The sequence below is a fragment of the Sturnira hondurensis genome, unplaced genomic scaffold, assembly GCF_014824575.4.
Source record: "Sturnira hondurensis isolate 20B ecotype Veracruz unplaced genomic scaffold, ASM1482457v3 Scaffold0006505, whole genome shotgun sequence".
NCBI classification, from domain to species: Eukaryota; Metazoa; Chordata; class Mammalia; order Chiroptera; family Phyllostomidae; genus Sturnira; species Sturnira hondurensis.
This window is the reverse complement of record NW_028079136.1, coordinates 946936-972102: the sequence shown is the minus strand read 5'-3', so window position 1 is coordinate 972102 and position 25167 is coordinate 946936. Positions and strand designations below refer to the sequence as shown.

Genomic DNA, 25167 nt, shown 5'->3' with positions numbered 1-25167 from the left:
CTGATTAATGATACCCCTCACGGCCAACAACTTTGAGACAGGTCTTCCTCACTAGTTTCCACACTGCGCACCGTCAAGCGCTCAGACGCAATCACTCCCGTGCTCCATAAACTTCAATGGCTCCCCACCGCTTATGAACTAAAACCTCAAGCCCTGCACCCAGTCTTCACAGCTCTCAGCACCGGACCTCAGCCTGCCTTGCAGTCCTGCTGCCTTGTCACGGCTCCTCCTACCAGGCCAGGGCTGCACTGGGGCAAGCCAGGCATCTCGGGCCCAACAGGTGAGGAGGCCCTCTCCTTCAGGTGTCGCCCTGTAGCCTGAGAGCGAGAGCCTCCCTCTAGGCCTGCCCACCTCCTACACCCCTGGGCAACTTCTCACGGCGGAAAACGCAGAGGCAGTCTGACCTGGGGTCGCATCCTAGCTCTCACCTTCAATGGCTATGTGACCCCATACCCTGAGGCTCAGCTTCCTTCCTTGTACCCTGAAGACAGAATTACTTGTCTCATAAGGCTGTTCTGAAGCGTCCCCAAGACAAGGCAGAGAATGCAGGCTCCGTGCCTGCTGCACAGAAGACACTTGACCAGCAGGTGCTCCACTCCCCGCCCCCCCCCCGCTCCTTATTCTCATGACATTGTCCTTTCCTCTCCTACCTGTGTGGGCTCCCTCGCCTTGCTCACCCCAACCTCACCCATTCTCCAGGACACTGAACCATGCCTCTCCCACAGATGCCTTCCGCAACGCCACGGCCCTCGGGGTTCTTGCCCTGACTCAGTCATTGCATGTATGGCCAGGAACTTTCCTGAGGTCCTGTACTGCCACAACTTTTTCACACTTGCAAGACATCTCTCTCCCAGCCAGCCGTAAATCCTTGCAGGGCAGGAACCATGTCGCATATTCTGCGGCATTGTCCATGGTCTGAGAAAGTCCTGACGCGTCACCAGCCCTTCAACAAATGCGCCAGCGCACAAGAGTTGGATATGATGGTGGAAACCACAGCCAACCAGCCATCTTGTTTTGTGAAGGAAAGAATCAGCAAAGGGCAAAGGAGAGAGTTTTATTCAGCCTTAAAAGTCAAACCTGAGAGGCAGCATGATGCTGTAAAAAGAGAACAGGTGTTGGAATCAGACGGGCCTGGCTGGAATCCTGAGTCTGCCTTTATCTATCAATTTTATCTCACAAGCTTCTATACAGCGCTTATCAGGAGCGAGGCATTGTCCTGGGCCAGTGCGACTCAGCGTGGCCGGTGGGCAGCAGCCTCATGGTGCCGGTGCCCAGCACCATCTGGGCACTGGTGAGAGGTTCAGGTTAGCAGGTCCCGCCTGACCCTGCCTTATCAGAAGCCCGCCCAGAGCGGGGGCAGCCACCTACCTGTGTTTTAACAAGACCTCTGGTGGCTGTGTTTTAACATCCTCATTGTTCTAAAGTTATCCTGTTTTAAAATGGATCTAATTTCATCGCTTTCCAGCTCTATCGTCGGGTGCCATGTATGCCCTTACTTTCCTCACTATAAAATGAGGACACTAAGAACCACTTGATAGATTGTTGTGCGGATTAGAAATAGTTGCCATTTCAAAACGGTAGCTTTCTTCTCCCTTGTTATCATTACCTCCTGGACTATAAGATGTAACATTGGGATCCCTTCAACCCAGGCTCATCTAGTGTGTCTGTCTAGCTTGTCTCCTTGCCACTAGGTGGCAGGGTTTGCTGCTGATTTCCCAGAGTCACAGGGGCCTGGTCTCAGGGTGAGGGCAGAAGCACAATCCAGGCTGGGGGCGTCTCCTGGGGAGCTTACGACTTTATGGACAGTTGTTCACTCTGCCTGGAGCAAAATGCCAACCATGCAAATCCTGCCTGTGTTCCCAAACCCCTTCAGCCTGGCTCTGAAGCCCACTGGCACCTGCCTATGTCCCTGACGGAGTCCTGCACAGGGCAGTGCCCCCAACCCTCAGCCCATTGGGGGCAAGCAGGACCCCAGTGTGATGGAAGAGCGCTGGCCTCCAGAGGAGGCCGGCACCGGGGCCCCCAGGGCAGCTTCGCTCCAGACAGCACGTCCTCCGGACAGCCCCCAGCTCCAGCTTGTAAGACTTCAAACCTATTTCTTTCTATTTCCACTGTCACCGTTCCACTTCTACAATAGCCTCCTCCCTAGACGTAATCACACTACATCACCTACCTGCTTAAAACCTCCCTGTGGTTCCCCCTGTTGCTTTTTCAAATAAAGTTTGAATCCCTTACATTGGAATACAGGGACCTGCATGATACAACCCCAGCTTTCCAACCTCATTCAGCAGTAAGGTCGCCTAAAACTACCTAGTTCGGCACCAAGAGTAGCAGCTTCCACTCCCCACCCCCACCCTCCACTGCATCCTTGAGCAGTAGCTTCCGTTTTCACTAAGACACAAAGGTAAACAAACAGAAGGGACACCTGGACAGTCCCACGTGAGAATGGGAAGTCACCTTAGCTACAGCACGCAAGGCCTTCCTTCCCCTGGCCTGTCGCACAGCAATGCCCACCGATTGCTCAGGGGGTTCCTCTGTGATTTCTTCACCATCTACCCTCCCTGCTGTCCAGCTGGACCAGATTAAAGAGGTAACACAACCTCATATACACAGCATGCCCACACACTGGAAAACAGGCCCAGGCTATCCCCCCAGGGGCACTCCTGCCTCCAGAGCCCACAGGGAGACAGTCTGGAACTCACAGCAGGAGCGGGGAGAATGAAGTGTGACCCTTTCACACATTTATCAGGCCTGTGGCAGACTCGGTCTGAGTGCCGGCACTTCCTCTGTGGCCCTTCCAGCCTGTGGGGAGCCTTCTGAACACCCTGTGGCTTTGCCATCACCTCTGCAGTCAGCAGTTAGTTTCACAAGCCTGGGGGTGCTGAGGGGGATTTGCTATTTTCACCACGAAGCCAAAACAGTGGCTTCTGGGGACAGTGGAAGCTGGATGACCCTGAATTCTTCATGTTCATAAGCGTGTCCTAATTCACCCCAAATTATAATAAAATACAAACAGTGCTTTGCACATTGCAAGAATACGTGCACTCTAAATAATTAGCAACTGCTTGAAGAAATGGGTATGATAGAGCCTGATGTCAGCAGCATCTGAGTGTTACTCTGTGTGCCTGGACTTAAAAGTGGGTCTGTACTTCCTCCAGTCTCTCCCGAATGCAGAGAAGGAGCAGTATAAATGGAGAAGAGGAGCCACGGCACGCCCTGGGGAACGAAGAAACCTCCTCATATTATCTCGCGTGGGCTTGACAGGCTCCCAGACCCAGGTCTGAACTCTGGCTTTGCCACTTATCTGTGGGCCCCGGGCAGGCTCCTTCACTTCTCCCAGCCTCGAATTCTCTATAAGTTGGGACTATCGCTCCCTCCTTGCAGGACCGTTACAGGGGCTTCTGGAGATAATGGAGGTAGACAGATGAAGGCCAGTATTACCCGGCTTGGGCTGGTGAAATGACAGCTGCTATTGTTTTGTTATGATGCTCATTGATAGCAGCGACCTTGAGTCTATTACTGACCTCCTGCCGTCCCCCTTCTGGGACTTGGCCCAGTGCTCCACCTGGGCCAGACTACTCTTCCTCTGGCTGTGCTTCTCATGGCTAGTCCTGGGAGGAAAGGCCCTCTGGTACGCGCCAGTCCCGTTCTGCTCTCCTGGGCCATAAGCGATGCCATTCTTCTCTGCCCGCTGGGGCTGTGCCTGCTGGCCTCTCGAGCCACCAGGTAAATCCACGTACAAAGCATCCTCCTCGACTGGCGAGTACGGGGACCTGGACTTGCTCCTGTCCCTCTTGCCCTCCACTGGGTGGGACCGGTACCATTCTTCCTCTTGCCCCCGCCCCTCGAAGCCAAAGGAGTCCTCGTGGCGGCGATGAGGACAGTCCCTGGAATGTCCGGGTCCCATGCGGCCACACTCACGACAGGACTCTGCATGGTTGGCCTGGGGGACTGCCTGCCGCTCCAGCTTCTCTATGTCCCTGCAACAACAGCAGCACATTCAGTCCATTCCAGGCAGCAGAACTAGCAGCCAAGACCCCCCCCCCAAAACATACTTTACACTTAAACTCCCTCCAAGCCTTTGCATGGGCTGTTCCCTCTGCCTGGACCAACTTTCATGCCCAGCCCCTCACTCCACCCACCTACTCTTCTACTCCTTTGGGATCTGACTAAAATGTCACCTCCTCCAGAAAGCCACCCCAGCCACATTCTCCCAGTCTAGATTGGAACCTTAACTAGTTCCACTGTAACACTGATTGTACTGGATCATAATCGCATATTTATTCCTCTAGAGACCATGTAGACTATGAATTCCATCAGATAAGAGGCACCATCTTGCTCAGCATCGTATACTCAGAACATATGCGCAAAGACTGGTGCGGAATAGGTTATCTGTAAATACTATTGAATAAATAAGTGATGCACGTGACACCCTCATGCCTGTCCCTGTTGCTGTCTCTCCATCTGTCTGGGGCAGTCCAGCTTGGATAGAAGGCTCCTGAGCCCAGGGTCTCTCCCACTGGCTCCTGACACAGCCCCAAGTACAATAGCAGCATAATTAAGGTTCCTCCAAGACAGTGAGTGGAGAACAGGCACAGCAACCTCTTTATATGATCACTTATCTCATCAGGAAACTGTTCAAACAAGAACCCACAAAGACACGGACCTAACAATAACAATAATTCTCTGCAGGCCCAGAGAAAACAAATGATTTGCCCAAGATCACAGAGCTGGGAAAGAGTGGAGCCGGGCTCAATCCCAGGCAGACGGTAGAGCCTGTGTGTTTCAGCCACTGCTCTCTACTGCCTGTCCATGTGCATGCCCACAGCTTACATACCTGCCAACCTAGAAACTGTAAAGGAGAGGGGGTGGCAGGGGTGATAGGTCAGGGTGCGAAGGGCTTCCGGGGCACAGGGAAGTAGTCCTCTTTCATGGCCCATCTCCCATGGTAAACTGCCCTTCTCCACCTCCTTGGGGCAGGGTCCTAGGTATGTCTGCATCCCCACTACCTGGTACCAGGGACGCAGCAGCGGCTCCACAAGCTTTGCAGAGTTTAAACTGGGGAGGTAGATGAAGGGAATATACCCCAGCCCAGAAGGACCAGACAAATTACCAGGGATCCTAGGATGGGGCTGCCAGCCTACGTGCACTCCTGGGTAGAAAGGTTCTGGTCTTGAGATCCATCACTCCTCAAACCACCAGAGAGTTCTCCACTTCAACATGAAAACATGCAAGAGAAACGCTGCGGCATTTACATCTAGGTGGCCAGAGCCCAGGTGTCCTTGCAACAACCTCAGAACCTCAGCCACCAGGGCAGAACCAGTCCAGTCTGGGAGCTAAAACTAAGTAAAAATGTTACTAGAAAGTAAAAATACAACCCCTAACACGCAGTCTGCTCTTTACTGTGTCCAGGCCTGACTTTGGCCTTACCCTGGACAGAGAAAACTGAGAAAGGCAATCACTCTTCTCACTGCTCATGTGCTTGTGGCTCTTCCATAAAAACCCAAAGCTTTGTGGGAAACAACAGTAAACAACAAACTTTGGACCTCCCTTCACCCGTCACTGGGGGACATCTTTGCCCCCACCTCCTATTCCTCCAGGTAACGGCATTTCCATTTTCATTTGGGGATCACCCTCCCCCACTCTCTGTCCATGTGGTTCAGGGGCTGCTGACTCTCCTCATCCCTGCCCAGCTGAGGCTCCAAAGTCTCAGTGATTGGTTGAGGGGCTGACACATGATCGAATCCAGGCCAATCAGAGTCAGCCCCGGGATGCAGGTTAGAGCAGGTCTTGAGCCACTACAACTCCATTGAGAGCAGCTATTCGAAAATAAAACCAACACTAAGGAAAGCAGACAGAGAGAAACAGAATCCTAAACACTTGGCCTGAGCTCCTAGATGTAGCCATACCTAAAGCAGATACATTCTCAGACTTTTTGGTTGTGAACCAATAAATTCTCTTTCTCGTTTAAGCCGGTTTGAGTTTGGTCTTTGTTACTTATAGTCAAAAAAATTCTATTACAAATCATTTTATAATGACATATTGAGATGGCAATCTCTGCGGGCCCTTTCATTCCTGACGTCTGGTGGGTCTTTAACCTCCAGCAGTAGGAACATGTAGGAAATATTCAGGGTTCTACACTTTGAGAAACGCTCTTCTTACTCAAAGTTTATGAAGGGACAGCTCTGTTCCACAACACACTCACTGTAGGTTTTAACCATCTCGCCCTTCTTCCTCTAATCCTCCATAACCACGTCAGTGTAACCCCAACCGGCAGCAGGGAAGGTGCCTGAGCTGGCCTTTGCCTCCTTTACTCTCTGTCACATTTGGGAAACCACCCTCGTAGGACGAGCCAAGGCCGCCGCCTAGAAGATTAAAGCTCTGGCTGCCCTCTGGGTCACCCCCCCCCCTCCAAGAAGCTGTGTCACCTGGTTACCCCGCTTGTGAGGCCTAAGGAACTGCGCCTCCTTGTTATTCACACCCCAAAGATAAACAGCACTTTGTCATAGAAGCTAGACTGTGAGACGAGTATGCCTCCCACATACATGACATGAGAACTGAAGGGAAAAGGGCCCCTCAACACCAGCACCCAGGGACTGTGGTTCGCTGTCTCAGCACAACCAATGGTCACGTGGGTTCTTCCTTCTTTCCTAATCAACTACCACAGGTCGCTGAGCACCTGCACAGCCCCCTGGCATGGGCACTGGGGGCATGGAAAGTGGTAAGGAAAACTGCCGCTGCCGTCGAAGCCGCATGATCCTAACTCCCAATTTAATCATGTTAACACTTATAAAGTGCTCATAAATTGACTGCGAACCATAGTGTGTGCCAGGCCTTTCGAACCTTGGAGCTAACTTACAACTGGATGTGTACGTAGAGGGCACACGCCCTTGCATATGCCAGTACTTTCTGAAAATAAAGTTGATAGGGAATGACAAACCCTTTTCTTCAGATTAACATGAGCGTTTCCTGCAAAACAAACCTTTGCAGGGGTGTCCAACTTTTTGGCGTCTCTGGGTCACACGGGAAGAAGAGGAGTTGTCTTGGGCCACACATTAAATACACAAACACTAATGAAAACTGATGAGCAAAAAAGGGGTTTTAGGTAAATTTATGGTTTTGTGTTGGGCCTCGTTCGTAGCCATCTTCGGCTGCATGTGGTCCGCAGGCTGCAGACACCCTTGCTTTAGAGGGTAGTTAAGAGAATCGCAGTCTGGCAGTTTTCCAGGCCCTAAGACTGGGGTTATGAACAACTTCTAGTCCCGTGGCTGCTGAGACGTCCAGAAGGTGTCTTGTGCCCAATGTTCAGACTCTAGCTACAGGTAAGAAAGAGGAAGGTAATCCTTCCTACCTTACCTGACCTCAACATCAAATTTACTAAGTTACAGGCTACAAGGCAAACGTGTTTTTTGGTTTTCTCCCTGTCTCCTGCATTCCAACAATTTAACACACAAACTCTCAGATCAGAACACCTGTCACAAAACAGATTTGCAATGCTCGATTTAGCACAGCGATGGGCGAGAGAGGCACCCCCAGGCTGTCGATGGCTGCGTCCCTCAGAGAAGCTGGCCGCGCAGGGCATAGAGGTGCAGGTCATTACTGTCACTGGCAGCACCTGGAATCGGTTACTGTTCAAAACGCAGACATTCCCGACATTCGGTGACCGTTTGGGCCACTTCGCAATCACAACAAACCCAGAGAGTGTAGGAGTTACAGCCAGTCAGACCTGGATGCAAGTTCTGGCTTCATTCACCCCAGTAAAAGCTGGACGCCCCCGAACAAGTCCCTAACCTCTCTGTTGTGAGGGGTTCTGGGTTCCTCACGTGCAGAATGAGGACGGCAGCTCCACCTTCCTGGGCTATTGGGCGGGTGAAGGAGACAGCACACAGAACAAGCACAGCACTCGCCTTCAAACACAAACGCCCTGACTCCCAACATCCACTCCCTCCTCCTGCCATGTCCCGATTTTTTCAAAGCAGCAATACGCCTGGCAGAAAACTGACATTTCCCAACCTCCCTTAGAACTGGGGTTGATCATGTAACACAGATATGGCCAATAAGATGTATGCAGACATCTAAAAGTCTTTAGTACTAGGTACACTTGTCTGGCTTAGCCAACCCTCCCCTACCTCCTGCCTGGAATTTAGACGCTGAGCTGGAGAGCAAGGTGACAAAAATGAGAATGAAAGCCACCTGTTAAAACCTGAGTGGAAAGTAGGAGCCCGGGCTCCTGACGGCACCACAGAGCTACTACACCAGCCTGGACTCCTGTTGTGAGAAAACTGAAACACAATTTGAGCACGCTGCCCTAAATTGGGTTGTGCTATGACTAGCGGTGTAATGCAATCCCTAACTGCTTCAGGGGCTGAGGTTTTTATTTGCAGCGTTTGCACCCCACCATTTTCAGCCCATCAAAGCAATGCTATGTGTCTGCTTCGAGCAAATTCTCATTTTCCCCTGCAAGTAGGAAGAGAACATATCTCAGACTGGAGATAAAGGTAACACACTAAGCAACTGTGCACTGATTTTCACTTTATTCTGATCCCAAATCTTTATCTCATCAGGAAGGAAGGAATAATATTTCCCTCTGTCTCAATGCTAGATGCACACCCCACACACGTTAGAACACATTCAAAGATGAGGTGGGCAGAGGGATGGTGACCTGTAGCAGGGCTTGGCTGGACCTCTGTCCCACTGGTGGCTGCAGCCCTCCCACCGCCATCCCACTGGAGGACCCCTGCCCATTCCCCTCACCTAAAGGACCAAACTAGCAGCCCGAGAACCAGGGCCAGGCCACAGATATTCTTGGAGAGCCTGGTCTGAGCCAGGTCAGGCAGCAGAAGTCCTGTCCTGGGAAACCAGCTCAGCCTGTGTTGATGGATGCTGAGTCCTTTTAAGCTCAAGAGGATGGTGAGCTTAAAAGCCAGGACCCACCCTGGGCACAGTCCACAGACTTGCACAAAAGGCTAACGAGAAAGGGACTCAAAGTCTCTAGGGAGACCTAAGGCCGGCTTGCTCACTTGAATAAGTTCCTAGCATATGAGGAAGAAAGTGGCTGGAGAGAAATGGAGATAGGAGTTGGTTTCTTCTTTTCCCCAAGTTAAATAGGTCAGTCCTCCTGGGAGGGGGAAAGATACCTGGCTACCTTTCATGCTCGGCTCTAAATGAACAATAGAGGGCCTGGCAACTCTGACCACACACTCCCCGACTCTCCAGCCTGTCCTCCCCTAGAGATGAGCAAGGCTGAAGAACAAATGAAACCCCACACTGCCAAGCTGAGGTGCCTCTTGCCCCGGCAGAGTGGCTATGGCAAAGTCCCCTGTGAAGCTTTAAGGACTGACAAACCAGACAAAGGAGAAAGGAAAGATCTTCTGTGCTGGCCAGCTCTCCTCACTTTGTTTATTCCTGCCTGCAGAGCCCCTCCCTCTTCCTCCTCCCTGAGCGAGGAGTCATGCTCCGCTGTCCCGATGCCCCTGAGCTGGTCTGGAGTCCTGGCCCACAGCAAGCCCACACACATTCCGCCTCCCTAGATGGGGGTTGCAGTTCCAGGTCATTCATTTTTTTTGTGGCCAATGCTTAGTTATTATTACCATATGCTGGATCCTACTATGTGCCATAAACTGGACATAGCCCATCTCTAATCCCTACAGGCAGCCTGCAAGGTCAGTAGGTCAAGTCCAGAGAGGCTGAGGACATTCACACGAGTACCAGCTCACTCAGCATAAATGACCTCTAGAGAGGAGGGGGCGACAGCAGCAGCAGACACCACCAACCATGCACGCAGGTGCCGCAAAGCCCCAAGTCAAGTATGTTCTGTGTGTGACCTCTTCTTATCCTCGTACAAACCCACAAGGCGAGAGACAGCAGGACTCTTTCATTACAGGTAACGAAAGTGAAGTTCACAGAGCTTAACAGCTGGGCCCTGGATCGCGCCACCAGTGACTCAAACCCCACCTGGTCCGACCCCGGAGCCCTGCACCTGGAGAAAAAACACGTCCATAAATTACTTCTGCCACAGGCCCAAGGGGCTTTCCAACCTCATGTATTCATGCTACACTTTACCCAAAGCGATCAGAATTCTGAAGGCCAAATATTTAGTTCTCTGAAGAGACTGCAGATGGCCAGAAATAGTGAGGCCATTTCTTACTGGTTCCCCACACCCCCCAGTGCTCAGACTGCTCTGAAACACTCTGAGTCCTTATTTGAACATCCCGCAGGTAGAGTTTTGATAGCTGTTTGTTTATCTATCCACCGGCCAACCTGCCCAGCCAGCCAAACATCCATGCACCCATTCACCGACTGGACATTTACTACCTATCAGGCACTGTCCTCATTTTCAAGGGGCTTACTGTCCAGAAGGGGTGACAATCAGAAAGCAGGCCAGCGTAACTTCAGTGTAAAAGTTTTATGCGTAAGGAGTGGCAGAGCGCTACAAACAGGGGAAGGGTCAGAGGAGGAGGAGGAGGAGGAGGAGGAGGAAATACTGGGTCGGCCGAAGAGTTTGCTTGTTTTTTTCCATAAGATGGCTCAAGTAAGCACTCAGTGGTCTGTAACTTCATTCAAAACAATTTTGTTAGACTGTATGGTGACAGAGATCATATCACTGTGCATTTTTTTAAAAACTCACCAAAATGAGTGAATTTTTGTGTAGTTACCTTAATATTGAAGCTGGAAGAAGATACACAACATTTTTGGCATATTAAGCTTTATTATTTCAAGAAAGATAAAAACACAACTGAAATGCAAAACAAAAAAGACTTGTGCAGTGTATGGAGAAGGTGCTGTGACTGATCGAATATGTTAAAAGCAGTTTGTGAACTTTCTTGCTGGAGATTTCTCACAAGATGATGCTCCACGGTCAGGGAGAGCAGTCGAGGTTGATAGTGATCAAATCGAGACATTAATTGAGAACAGTCAACATTATACCATGTGGGAGATAGCTGACATACTCAAAATATCCAAATCAATAAAGTTGTTAGTGAAAACAAAAAATGTGCCTTTTATTTTATGGCAAAAACTGAACAGACTTTTTGGCCAACCCGACCCATCCAGGCTAAGGTCTGAAGGATGAGCTGAAGCTGTCCTACGGGGGGCGGGGAGGGGGGCGGGGGGGGGACGGGGAGAGCAGCTGAGCAAGGCCCAAAGGGATCCTAGCACCTCCTGACTCAGACCCCTATCTACCCCCAGATGCCACCAGTCTGTTCTACCCCTCGCTCTCTTGGATCTGGCCATACCCCCTAGTGCCTGTTTCTTGAACATGCCAAGCTCATTCCTGCCTACAGTTGTTGCAAGTACCATTCCTTCTGCCCAGAACACTCTCCCTCAGAGTTTTGCATATGTGACTGGCCTCATGTACCCACACATTCCCCATCTAGAGAAGCCTCCCCTGACCACGGACTCCCGGCCCTCTAGCCCCTCCCCACCCCATCACCCTGCATCTCTGTGCATACATCATGATCGAAAACCATTTTATTGATTTGTTTGCCTGGTTATGGTCTGTCTCCTCCATCTCCACCCAAGAGTATATGGGACGTTGCTTCTGTCTTGAACATGGCAGAGTTCAAGCCTCTTTAACAGTCTGATACACATACAAAAAATGCCCTCAATAAATAGTTGTAAAATAAAAGACTAAATGGATGAATGCATGAACAAATGCACCCAATTCAAGAGATACAGTATGGTTGAGACATAGAGAAATGGGGAGTGGCAAGATATGAATCAAAGGTGTCTGTTGGGACCAGACCCATGCCCTGCTCCAAAGCCCTACTAAGGAACTTGGATTGTACTCCGAAGGTAACTAGACTTTAAGATCCTTCAGTCCTAAGACAAGACTATAGTTACACAGGAGACCACAGAAGTTGGGAAACTGAGAAAACAGATAAGTTGCCTTCAGACAGGCCCTCTTATCTGAGTCTCTTGTCAGTTTTGTGAGCTGTGAAGGCAAGCCGACCTCCTTCCTTGGTGCTCTAGCTTGTCAGAGGGGACAGGTATCCTGAGACAAGAGTGGAAGCGCAGTCCAACAGGGACAGTTTGGAAGACAGAGGTCAAAGAGGCTACAGGGAATCAAAAGTCAGAGTCCACACTCTGGCATGTGGAAGAATGTGGAAATAGGAAAAAAGTATGAAAAGAAGGAGGTGGCTGACAGCAATGCTTGGTGCCCCTTACAGCTTGGGGGTGGGGTGCTGCCAAATACTCGGATGAATGCCCACTGAGGGGCCTGAAGCCTGTGAAGGAAACAAGAAGACAAAGGGAGGAGGCGCAGTGAGGGCACTCGGCTCTGTCCTGGGTTGCAGGATGGGGCTGGAGGAAGAGGGAGGCGAAGGGCAGGCTGGGGGGCGGTGCTGCAGCAGCCTGGGTGGTTGGGCCACCGTTCACGCTGCTAGGGGATGGGCACCTCCTGGAAAGGGAGGGGGTGCAATGTGCTCACAGGAGATTCATCATCGACGGGATCCAGAGGATTAACAATGAAACCAGAAGGGTGTGAAGAAGAAAAGCCATTGATACTATTAAACCCAACCCTACGGAAGCCAGCATTACATGATACACAGTGCCTGTTACACTTTATCCATTCATTTATTCAATACTTGCAAGAACCCTAGAACTAAGAAAAGCTGAGGTTTAAAAGGCACACCTAATGTGCACAAGTGACACAGCTAGAAAGAAGCAGAGCTGGGATTTGAATCCAGGTCTACCTGACCTCAGAGACTCCACTTTGTGGGGAGATACATAACATAAAAGAAATCCATATAGTAGGAAGTAAGGGGTGAACTGGTGGGCCCAGACAGTGCTCGTTTGTGCCTCCTTTATCTCATCAAGCAAGTCATTTCCCCTTCCTTTGCCCACAGCCCTGAGGTTACGTGGGCATCCACCCCGCCTCACTCTCAGTCCCACGGTCTGGTCCTCAGCAGTGAAGCAAGCACCCCAGGCCTGTGCCAATCAGCATGTGTAGTCCCTCGGCACAGCACATGGTTTAGGGAATAAACGTGATCTAGCCTGTTTGATTGTAATGGATCTCAGAGCTTCTGGACAAGACTCTGGCTCTTTCTTGCTGGACTTCAGCCTGGATGACACAAGCCTGGGGCCACTGCAGCCACCAGCACCCTGCCACCAGATCCTAGACCTGCCAGGGACCTCTCTACGGAGTTTAAGTGGGCGGAGCCCAGAGAACAGCTTATAATGATCCTGCCTGAGCCCTGACCTTAGCTGTTCCTAAAGCTGATCTACCCTGAACTTTGCAGTGACGTGAGCTGACACACCCCACCTTAAGGTAAATGTGTCTGCATTTTCTGCAACTGCAATCAGGAGTCCTGCCACACCACATTCACGCAGACAGCCTCTGCCTGTGTGAATAAGGATAGAAGCATTGGGTGAGGATCAAGGCGGAGAGAACAAAGCACTATTACTGGGACCACCCACTTAACAGACAGAGCTTTTCTAATGCAGATCCTCAAACTGGAGGAGAGGCAAGATTTAGTTCTGCCTGATGAATAATTCCAATTAACCAAATGTGTGAACATCCTATTCTGAAAAAGAAAAACAAAGCAAAACAAAACTCAGAACATTTAATGTGTCTGGATTTGCTTGGCTGATGGTTTCATCTCTCAGAAAGCTAAGAGGAAGTGCTAGTCCGCCTTTATTCTGACTCAGAAGGTAGAACAAACTGTTTTTAAAGGAAGGAGCCTTGGGAAAACATGATTATGGTATCTTAAGAGCTTATTAAGAGCAGAATAAGAACAAATTTTAAAAGTTCGGAGAAAATCTAGGGACAATACAAAATCTAGGACCTGAGAACCTAAAAGGGAAGGTGGACTAAAAGAAAAGAAACGGAGCATTCCCACCACCAAAACCTGAGAATTAACTATCAAAGCTTCCGGTAGGAAAAAGCAAAGTACAGGGCGGGGCAACAACAGGCTTACAGTTGTCTGTATGGAAAAGAATACAATAACTAATAAATAATAATACCAGAGTGAAACACGTTTCACTTACTTTTGCCCACCCCGTGCACCCTTAATGTCAGCGAGCAAATCCACCCCCAACAGCTCAAGGCGGACACCGCTCATCGGCTACGGCAGCTTTTCCTGGAAAGCCCAGTCTCATCCTCAAGCTGTCTTTGACCCAGTGCCCTAGTCGGTCACAACGAACTGACCGAAGCTGAGACACAAGAATGAGCCCACTTTCCACTGCTGTTCTAAAGAAGCCAGAGGAACCACACAGGGTGCTCCCGAAGTTCGTGGTGTAAAAGGACGTGCGCGAGGCATGAGGGTGGGGCGCACGGTCAAGTACAGACCCGCAGGGCAATGGGCCTGTGTGAAGGATGGCGAAGGGGTGAAATCTAGAAAGTGCTAACCTCCGTTGACTTAAAGCAAAGCAAAACGAAAACTGTCTATTTTTTGAAGAATTGAAATAAAGGAGGGGAGCCCTTAAAAATATGGGACATGGGTATTCCTGACTGGAGAGGATGACCCAGCTTAAATAAAGCCGAATTCTTCAGCTTCTGAATTCAGTCCCATATCTTCATGTAGGAAATGGTCTGCACATGAAAAGAACAATGTCGGACAAGAAAGACTCAGAGTCCAGGATGGGGAGGAAGACGAGAGAGGCCCGGGCTCCTGTGGCTGAGCTCCAGGACCCCCAGGCCCACCCTCCAACCCCGTCAACCTGGAGATGGGCTCAGGAACCCCCTCAGGTGATCTCTGAGGAATGAACGAGAACAAGGAAAATGCCAGAATATTGGAGACCCGCAAACAGCATCCTGATTTTCAAAAGAGAGGAGAAACAGACCCCATTAACCACAGGACTGGAGAGCCCACTGCCAACCTCTAGGAGAACGGAAGCGCCTACTCCGCGAGGCAGGCTTCAGAGCGTGCAGGGGAGGATGCACGAAGAAGGTGGCAAACGACTCCGTGGGAGCACGGGCAGAGGACAGGCACAGGCAGTTCACCGAGGAGGAAACAAGCGGCCAATAAAGAAGGAAAGGTCCCTCAAGTCACGAAACGCACATTAACACAATCAGATCCTGTTTTTGTATGCAGCAGCTCAGCAAAGATGTTCAAAACTGGTCGTGTCAAATACTGGCAAAGACACAAGGAACTAAGCACTCTCATCAGTGAAACATAACAGCTTTCTTCGAACGGCAATTTGGTGATATTGATTAGAATTCAAAAGATACTGTGTTGTGGGGGAGGGGAGGGTGGAGGTGAAGAGAGTATAATGGCGATAAATGGTAAGGGAAAAATGCAATTAAAAAAACCACTAAAAATCACTGAAAAGTTAAAAAATTAAACACACTGTATTTTGACCCAACCAAATACACGCAGACTCACACATGCAGAGGCTCGCAGAGAGTTTTTCATTACAGGACTGTTTACAACAGTACAAGATGAGAGAAAAACTACCCCAAGCTTCACATGTGCTTAAATACATTACGGCTCTAGGACATACCATACAACAGTCAGAACTACAGTCAACCCCCATACGCTGGTACAGAATGATTATCAAGATGCCATCGTGCATGGGGGTGGGCAGGGCAGAGGACAGTGATGGGGGAACAGTGAGGGCAACTGTAACTGAACAATAAAAAAAGATGTGATCATGCATACTTTAAAGAAAGCTATATATTTGTATAAGTGCATATATACAGATAATATGAACAAAGAATAGGGTTGTACAATAGGACACCCATTAATGTGGTAACAGAGATGACCTTGGGAAGGAGATTCAGGATATCTTTGGCTTTACCTTTTTGCACTTTTTAAGTTATAAGAGGTCTTCATTTATTGTATAGTAAAATATATAAGTTTAACCAACATATATAAAGCAAAAAGTAGGGCACAGTGAGTGTTAGGGACCAGCACATTCACCAGGAGTAAGATGTGTCATCCCGTCTCCTGGGATGACCAGGAAAATGCCAACGGCACTATGAACAGAGTGCCCGCAGGCTAATGGCAGAGCTTCCTATTATTAGCAGGGACACAACAGAAAAATTCAGGCTGGGTCACAGCACTGGGGGTACAGTCAAACCTGACTGCAGTTAAGAGTTACTGACACCAGGCCCACGTGGAAGCTTCCAGGGCAGTCTCTGGTCCAACATATTCGTTCATTCTCTCAACCTGTCACTCATTCGACAGACACTTGAGAGCTACAACGTGTCAGTCATGCAGAAGATACCGAGACAATCTCGGCCTAAAGCCTAGGATACCAAAAAGTAGAAGGGGGAAGAAAAACCCAAAAACAAACACAGCATGACAAATGCTCGACTGTGGCACTGCGGGAACTCCAAGGTAGGGCCTGACCCCGACCTGGCCTCTTGAAGGAGGTCAGCATCTACACCAAAGGTCTGTTCACCTGAAGAGAAAGAGCATGAAGCCAGAAAATGCCACTAACACCAAAAATCACATACACATGAACTGGGACAGGTTGCCAAGCCAAAACACACTGTGCAATCCCTTTGCAGTCCCTTTTGCTTGGAGGCCCCACCAAAAGAAGGCCATTGTCAAAGAGGCCTCAGAACAGAGCAAGGTGTCTGGATAGTGGAGAAGGGAGCCAGTGCCAGATGGGGACTGGCTAAGGGCACACCCCGACTTCTCCAGGGCCACCCAGCCCTCTCTGAGCCCCTGCCTCCAGTCCTTTCCTTTTCTCTCAGGGAATCCACCGCAGCCAGCAGACTCAGGAATTTCAAGATCTCCGACTATACTCTTGGTTTGCCCTCCAGAGGGAAGGGGCAGCTGGGAGATAGCCCCGGTCAGCCACGGGCAGCAGCAGGGTGGGTGGTCTACAGCACTCTTTCAATTTGCAAGCCCTTTCTTGCCCTCTCCCTTCTCCCCAAACTGGTGCCCCAGGGTTGTCCCTTCCACCACACATGAGAGGAGAGGGGAGGAGAGGGGAGGGGAGGGGAGAGGGGGGAGAGGGGGGAGAGGGGGGAGGGGAGGAGGGGGAGGGGGAGGGGAGAAGAAACAGACACTAAATCCTGAGGCTGTGCATCCCAGGCAGTCATGTCACCCTCCCAGGCCTTTGTGTTTCTCTTTTTAATCAAGAGAGTGGACCAGATGACTTTCCAAGGCACCTACCAGCTGGGACAAACTACGTGCTGCATTCTCCTCCCGGAAGAATTAACGCAGACTTCAAAGAGAGGGCAGTGCTTAACACACGGGTATGAAGGGTGAAACGTGGGGCACTCAAGAGTTCTTATTTGGGTTCCCAACCTAGTGTAGGGAGCACCCCAGCAGGGACCCTCCACCAGGACTGACCTCTTCAGTGATGAGCGAGATAGCACCTGTGCAGCCTGGTTCATGGCCCTGACCCAAGAGTTCATGTCCTCCAGGGTGTCAGCACTGAAGTAGTAGGTCCTCATGCCCGACTGCTCGGTGGAGCTGTTATAGATGAGCGCTCGCATCCCCGTGTGCACAGCCTGTGAGATTGAGATGGAAACCCGGGCAGAAAGGTTAGCACGCATTTCACTTCCAGGGCAAAAACAAGGAGACACTCGGACATGTTCTCCCCTCTTCCAGACAAGAAGTCCAAGCAACACCCAGCCGGTACCCACAGCTGGAAAACGCCACAGCTGGATTCCCCTTCCTCAGTGCAGTCAGGCCCAGTGCCAGCTGTGTCTCACCCACAGGAAAGCCCTGCAGGTGTGTACCTGTTTCTGACTTATCTCACTCATGCACAGGGAGGGGGCATGCACCCCAGGCCTTCATGAGGAAGAGACTTTAAACAAGCCCTCCAAGCAGACTCTGGGGAATCCCTGTTTTGGTTCCTCTAAAGCACATGATTACTGGAAATGAGTCAAAAACCAGCTGCGACAGCAGGCAGCGTAGTACAGGTACTCACCATGCTTCAAGGCTCTGGCGCAAAATGTGCTGAGTGCCCATCAAAGAAGCCACTGTCCTGTCTCTCCACAGAGATGCTATCAAGTCTGACAGAGCTAACACCTGCCTGAAAATCCTTGCACGCCTACTATGTGCTGGGAAGCCTCAGGTGCTTTCACATGTATCCTTGCAAAGAGCCTATGAAGAGGCACTAGGAAGTCCAGTGAAAGCCCCTGGGATGGTTTCTAAATAAGAAGCAAAACCAGTGTCTCCCCTTGTGTTCTATAAGCAGGGGCCTGTCTTTTAAATTTGCAAGGAGAGCCCCAGTTGGTGTAGCTCAGTGGACTGAGCACCAGACTGTGAAGCAAAGAGTCACCTGTTCAACTCCCAGTCAGGGCCCACGCCTGGGTTGTAGGCCAAGTCCCCAATAGGGGGAACATGAGGGGCAACCACACATTGATGTTTTTCTCCATCTATTTCTCTCTCCCTTCCCCTCTAAAAAAAATAAGTAAAATCTTTTTAAAAAAATAAATAAATAAAATAAAATTTGCAAGGAGAGCCTTACCAAATCTACACAGGAAGATGGTATTAAAAGGGGGGTGAGGGAGGTGGGGGGTGGGGATTTACTGAGTGACTACCATGTGTCCCTAGGGTACCTTCATGAGTTGATCCTCATTTTAACTCTAACAGCTTTCAGACGTAGGGACAGAAACTCTGTTTTACAGATGTGGCAAATGAAGATCTGAGATGTAGGTAATTTTCCGATATTTCCACATCCAGTAAGAGATTATTCACAGCACTTAGTATTATCTGCCATTATGGACTTTAGAATGTAAGTGCCACAAGAGCAGGGATTTTGTCTGTTTTGTACATTACTACATCCCCAGGAACAATGCCCAGCATAGAGTAGCCGCCAAGTAAATATTTGTTGAGGGAATGAAGAGCTGGAGCCAGGATTTACACCCAGGTCTGGCTGACTCTGTACAATGCTCCCAGGTCCTCTAAAGAAAGGAGTGTGATTATACCTATACCCCTGGTCGGATCATCTGGATCCAGAATGAAAGGCAGACCCTGTGCAAGGACCGGTCAGAGAACCAATTAGAAGCTGGAAAATGGCATGCTTCTGGAATCACTAGTGGTCCAAAATGAAACCTCTCAGATGAGCTGTCAGCATCTACTTCCCCCAACACATCTAGTCCAAAATGCGCAATGAGGACGCGCCTGCTTCTGATAGTCACATATCTGTGTTCGTCCGTCCCGGTGCCAGGGGAGTGCAGGCAAACTTGACCTACAGGGACGGGACCCCACAGTGACCGAAGCAAACCTGATTGCCCTTTTTGTACATATAAGGGGACATCTATTGCCCCAGCAAGGGTTCCTCCCATTTTGGCAAGGTAGAGATACAGCAGTAAGAACAGAACGAGAAGACATTTGTGTATATCTTACTGTGAATCAACAGAAATTCTTGGGAAAGTTCCCCTGGACAACGACCCCACAAGACCTCTAACACCCTCTCCCAGACTTTCTTCTGGCCAGGCACTCACCCCACCAGATACAAGGTGCCCACAAACAAAGGGAACCCTCAAGGACATGAGCGAGCAGGTCTCCGATGTACAAGAGTTCATGGGGCCAGCCCTGCCCAGGAAATCAACATGCAACACACTACAAACATGGATGGTTTGTTTGTCTGTCTGCAAGTGGGCCATGGGAGTCAGATCCGCATCATCACAAAGGAGTTACCCATGATCACAAACGTGACCTCAGTCACCAATCAAACTGCCCTTGAGTCTGAAGAGCAGGTTCCCAGCTACATTCTGTCTGCGCTTAGGCATATGAGATGCAGTAACTGAGAAGCCGACATGTGCAGGGAGTTCCCTTTCCATCTGACCATGTGACCCAAGTCCAAAGTGCCCTGAGCCGGAGGCAAAGGCCAGAGCCAAGATGACCTGAAGTCGCATCTGGAAGATGCTCCCTTCCCTCTGCTCTTTGCTTCCCCATGAACACAGTCCTGCTGGGCAACTGTGCACGGCTGAAGAGAGAGCAGGCTAAAGGAAATGAGGATGACGGCAAAGGAGATTCAGCGGGACAGCCATAATGCCCCATGGGGATGACTGCTCCTCTGGCTCTAATGACTCAGGTCTCAATAGAAAAACACTAGTGAAGCGAGTGGAAAGCTCCCACCTTAAGCCCCCAACGTCAGCCTGCTGCACAGACGGACCCAGGTGGGGAAATACGGGAGCACTCGAGAGGCCAGAGCCAAGATTACGTGACCGATTCATTCTCTAACTTAGTCATTCAACAGTAATTTATCATTTATTGAGCTATACGAGAAATTGAAGAAAAAGCCTTAAATAAGGCCAAGATAGTTTACAGCCAAGCAGAACAGAAAGACCACGGACAAGTAACTACAACTGTAACTGCCATCAAGAAGTTCCAGATGCTAGCCCTGGCTGGTGTAGCTCAGTGGATTCAGCACAGGCTGTGAGCCAAAGGGTCACCAGTTCGATTCCTAGTTAGGATACGTGCCTGGGCTTCAGGTCAGGTCCTCAGTGGGGGCCATGTGAGAGGCAACCACACACTGATGTTTCTCTCCCTCTCTTTCTCCCTACCTTCCCCCCCTGTAAAAAATAAACAAATAAAATATTGTTTTAAAAGTTCAGGTACCCTGGCCTGACCGGGAGAAGGACCACCCTAAGGAAATGACATTTAAGCTGCCTTCTACACTATAACACGTGCTTAGTAGGAGTAGCACAGAGGGGATGTGTGCTACCCCTAGACAGACAGGAGCACGGTGTAGTCAAGGATGAGGCCAGCGTGACCGGCAGAGAGAAGCAACACAAAGTGAGGCTGCTGTAGTGGACAGGGCCAGAGCACTGGGGCCTTGTGGTCACATCGGGGTCATCTCATTTACAAGAGCGGTGAGAAGCAATTAAATGGTTTAGGCTGGCGAGGAGGGGTGATGTGATCAGATCTCATTTGGAAAAACTCCCTCAGCTGCAATATGGAGAAGAGGTTAGAGTCGGGCAGGGGCAGGAGGCCACTACAGGAGTTTGGGTGGGAGATGGTGGCAGGCAGAGAGAAGGAGAGGAGAGGACAGAGTCTGGAGAGGTAACATCCACAGGGTCTGGGGGTGGACTGGGTAGGAGAGGTGAGAGAGCACCAGAGGCAAGGACAAGCCTCTCGGGTTTATGACTCACAGACACACGGGGCCCTTTTGTTGAGGTTAAGAAAGGAACTCCTCATGTCCCACCTTCGCGCTGACCAGCACGGTGACCTGGGTGAGAGCTCGGGCTCTGGAGTTGGCCCGAGGCCCACAGAGGGCTCTGCCTCGTACCGCAGGGTAACCCTGGGTGCATCATTCACCCGCCCATGACCCTGTTTCCTCATCTTGAAAAAGAACCTGTGAGTAACAGTAGTATTTACCTTGTGAGGCCACAGGAAGATTAAATGCAATAATGCCCAGATGGCGCATATAGCACGGCCTGCCTGTGTAAGGCTCAAAAGAGGTTACTTGATGTTACTATAGGAGCAGAGAAACCTGCGGTGGCTGACTGATGAGCTTTCTAGAAACTTTAAAAGACTCTTCTCTACCCTCTTTCCCAATCACTCATTTATAAAGGACTAAACATGAATGGCAAAGAAGCCTTAACCCATCTTAGCTTGGGAAGTGAAAGCAGTGTCCCTGCCCAAGACTCCTGCTGCGGATGGCGGCTCCGCGTGGTCTCTGCCTGCAGAATGGGACTGGCCCCGCCTACCCAGGCAGAACTACGGAACTGGCTGAGGGGCCAGTTTTCCCGGGGAAAGCTCTGGACGGGCAATCAACCATCTGAAGTGCAGTGATACAAGACCTGTAGATGTAGAGAAGGAGGGTACCTAACCTGTCCAGAGAGCTCAGGGAAGGTTTCCCGCAGGGGGTGACCCCTGAGCAGAGACCTGAAGGACAGAGTTAAGGAAAGGGTATTGTGGGCTCTGGCTGAAGTTCAAGGGAAGGTCTATGAGCAAGGAATGTCCTGGGCCTTCAGGCAATTGCATATGGCCAGAGGGAGAGCATAAAATGGGAGTGGCTAAAAATGAGGCTGAAGAGAGAGTCTGGGGCTTTGTAAACCAAGACTGGGCTTTATCCTGCAGGCACTGGGGAGCACCGAACAGATGTGCAATTTAGCAACAACGTGCAGGAGGGCTGGAGACTGCAGAGCAATTCAAAGGCTGAAGCCAACACTACAGGCGCTCACTGTGTGCCAGGCACTGTTCTAGCAGCAAGTCAGCTACCTGGGGGAGGGATGACGGCTGCTGAGACAGAATTAGTGGCCGCAGCAGCAGGAAGAGGTGGGTTTGAGAGAGATACAAAGAACAAAACTGAAGTGGGGGAGGAAAAGGGCAGCTTGCTGGTTCCCTTCTCATTCCCCAGCAACCCCCGTGCTGATGCAGACGCGCAGTATCAGCCCCACGAATGCAAATACTGTGTCCTTTTCATTGTTGTAAACCCAGGATCTACATCCGCCAAGTAAAACCACGGAACACAACATAAGTTTGTTAAATATAAATAAGTGAACAACCTCATCTCTTGGCTGGCCTTCAGCCAGAAGGGGTCTCAATCATTGAGGGGCATGAAACCCTGACAGTTTGATGACTCCCATGAACTCTTCTCAAAATGTTTTTAAGGGGACACATAAAGTAAAGGATATATATTGAAATGTTTATCAAAATATTTTTAAATATTATGAGATAGTGATACAGGAGCTTCTTTAACAATGCCCTTCTTTAATAAGGCCCTGGCTGGTGTGGCTCAGTAAACTGAGTGCCGGCCTGCAGACCAAAAGGTCCCAGGTTTGATTCCCAGTCAGGGCACATGCCTGGGTTGCAGGCCAGGTTCCCAGTCAGAGGCGTATGACAGGCAACCACAAATTGATGTTTCTTTCCCTTTCTTTCTCTCTACCTTCCCCTCTAACAAGTAAAAAAAAAACTTTTAAAAAACAACACATTATAAGACAAATACAGTAATAATTATTGTAATTGAAAGTGGGGGTGCCCATAAATGACATTTCAAGGTATTTATAACAATTATGTGATGTGAGGATATCCCTGGTTTCCATTGGCAACCAAGGCGCAGGTACAGCTAATACCTGTTAAGGCCTGCTTTCTTAATCAAAGGAAATGTTATAGGTTAACAAAAGAAAGATATGAATTATTCCCTGACCCAGGGGGTCAGCAGGCTCAGGTCTGGACCCCTTGATCTTGAGAGAGAGAGAATGGCTCAGAGGGAGGAAGTAAAGGCATTTTCCCCACTGGAGGTCCATGGACCCTTGACTGAGTGGGATGTTTTCTGCTCCAGGTCCTGGATCCGGAGGGCCAAGCTTGCTCAGAGGTGACCAACAGGCAGAGGGTAGCTGTGCATCCAACAGAGCTCTAGGGGCAGGGGTGAGGGAACACCCAGCTGAGCCAGCAGCACAGGACAGAGCGCTCACAGAGCCCAACATGGCACATCCCACAGACCTGGCTATGCTCCGGGGGCATCTAGCCCCTGGCCTCCCTGGTCATGCGTAGGGGCTGCCTGGCTGCAGGCACAGTTGGGAAAAAAAGACCAAGAGAGGGCCAGGCTGAGCCTGCATCAATCACTATAGATAACGCAGAACGATGTCGAGCAAGGTGCCCTAGCAACAGACAGATAATTTCAGCTCAGGAAACAGAGAACCGACATCAGAAACAGGCATAAGGCCCAGGACACAGAGAACACTGTGCGTTCCTCAGTGTGCCTAGGAACACAGCTCCTGAACTGCCCAGGGGGTCCACTCTCTGGCCCCGAAAAGAATGATGCTGCAAACCAAAGGGAACGGGCACCCTGTCATTCTGAGAAAACCACAGCCCTCTCTGGAGAACCAGCTGACCACCACCATCTGCCTGCTGTGGCTTTTCTCTGCTCTTGGACCCTAAGGGCCTCCCCAAAGGTCCCCCCAAACCCACGCACGCCTTCTGTCTCACAGACAGAAGACAGGCAGCACTCGTGGTGAAGTCCAAGGAAAAGAATTTTAAAGAATCTACGACACAGAAAAGATGTTTTCCTAGAATCTGTTTTCACAGCTCCCAATAAAAGTGTTAAGATGAAATATATATAGTTTGATCAGTTACTTTGAGAACAGTCCAGATGCTGTCCCCACATAACCACGTACAGTGTTGTCACCCGGACTGTGGGCCCGACAGCACCACGCATCTCTAGAAAGGAAGGTTTCCTGACGGAAGACTTTCAGGCTGCAGAAGAGCAGTCTGAAACCCACCGAATGAAACGTTTTCAGAGCCAGCAAGAGGCAGGAGAGGCTCCTGAACTATTAAATAAAAGAGTATTGCTAAAATAACAATGAGCATTAGTTCCAACCACCTCCCACCTCTGACAATGTATGTGCAGGAGGTGACTGATGTGGAAGAAAAGCATGAAGAGAAGAAAGAAATTGTCTTCCCTCCCAGTAACTCAAAACTGAAAGAGGCTATAGCCTTGGCTGGTGTGGCTCAGTGGACTAAGTGCCGGCCTGCAAACCCAAGGGTTGCCGGTTCGATTCCCAGTCAGGGCACATGCCTGAGTTGTGGGCCAGGTCCTGGGTAGGGGGCGCACAAGAGGCAACCACACATTGATGTTTCTCTCCCTCTCTTTCTCCTCCCTTCCCCTCTCAAAGTAAATAAATAAAATCTTTTAAAAGAAAGAAAGAGGGAAAATGGAGTTTGAGTTCTGCCTTTGTCATCTTCCAGCTTGGTGGCTTTGGACAAGCTTCTTTAGCACTCAGATGCTCCTGTTCCTCATCTATAAAGTGAAGCTAATAATACTGACCTCCCCACAGTGTGTCCTGAGCTAACACGGGTAAAAGTAATTCTCAAATCATAAAAGGCTCTGCAGATACAGGACAATACTACATCACACAACAGGAAGTGGGGAAGGATCCGAGAGTGTTCAACCTGCTGCTATTCTGGAGTCACTGGGGGGAGGGACGGTCTGAGGAAAAGGAAAGACAGCGCCCACCTGTTGATGAAAAACGCTGAAGCCTCAGCTCAGGAAGGAAAGGCGGAGGAAAATGAGACTTGACTTTCCAACCACCGCCACCTCAGTGGAGCCCAGGTCAAGGTGCTGACGCAGACCACCAGCTGCCAGTGATGCCGTGGGCATCACCTTCCTTTAACACTTTCCTTTAACCCTTCCAGAGGACAGACAGTGTCTCGTGTGCTTTTCCATAGCCCTTTAACTATCTGTGGCTGGAAAACTTGACTTCTGTTCAACCTCTGCTTTAATACCCACCGCCTAGTACTCACCTCATACCCTCAACATGGAAACAGCCAAGCTACACAAGCAGCGCAGGCAGGAGCCCTTACCGCAGCT

At 50.1% G+C, this 25167-nt stretch overlaps 1 protein-coding gene across 10 annotated transcripts in view; it reads right to left on the bottom strand.

The window, feature by feature from the left end:
• Positions 1-25167, bottom strand: part of PLEKHA7 (pleckstrin homology domain containing A7) — a 200550-nt gene that overhangs the window by 37799 nt on the left and 137584 nt on the right. For 9 of the 10 annotated variants that reach the window (XM_037049989.1, XM_037049985.1, XM_037049983.1 and 6 more), the window contains 2 exons: positions 17247-17407; positions 3525-3980 (listed from right to left, as the gene is read on the bottom strand). In XM_037049989.1, the coding sequence (XP_036905884.1) occupies positions 3525-3980; positions 17247-17407 (617 nt within the window). The remainder of the gene's footprint in view (positions 1-3524; positions 3981-17246; positions 17408-25167) is intronic. The other variant, XM_037049992.1, reaches the window with a different exon arrangement.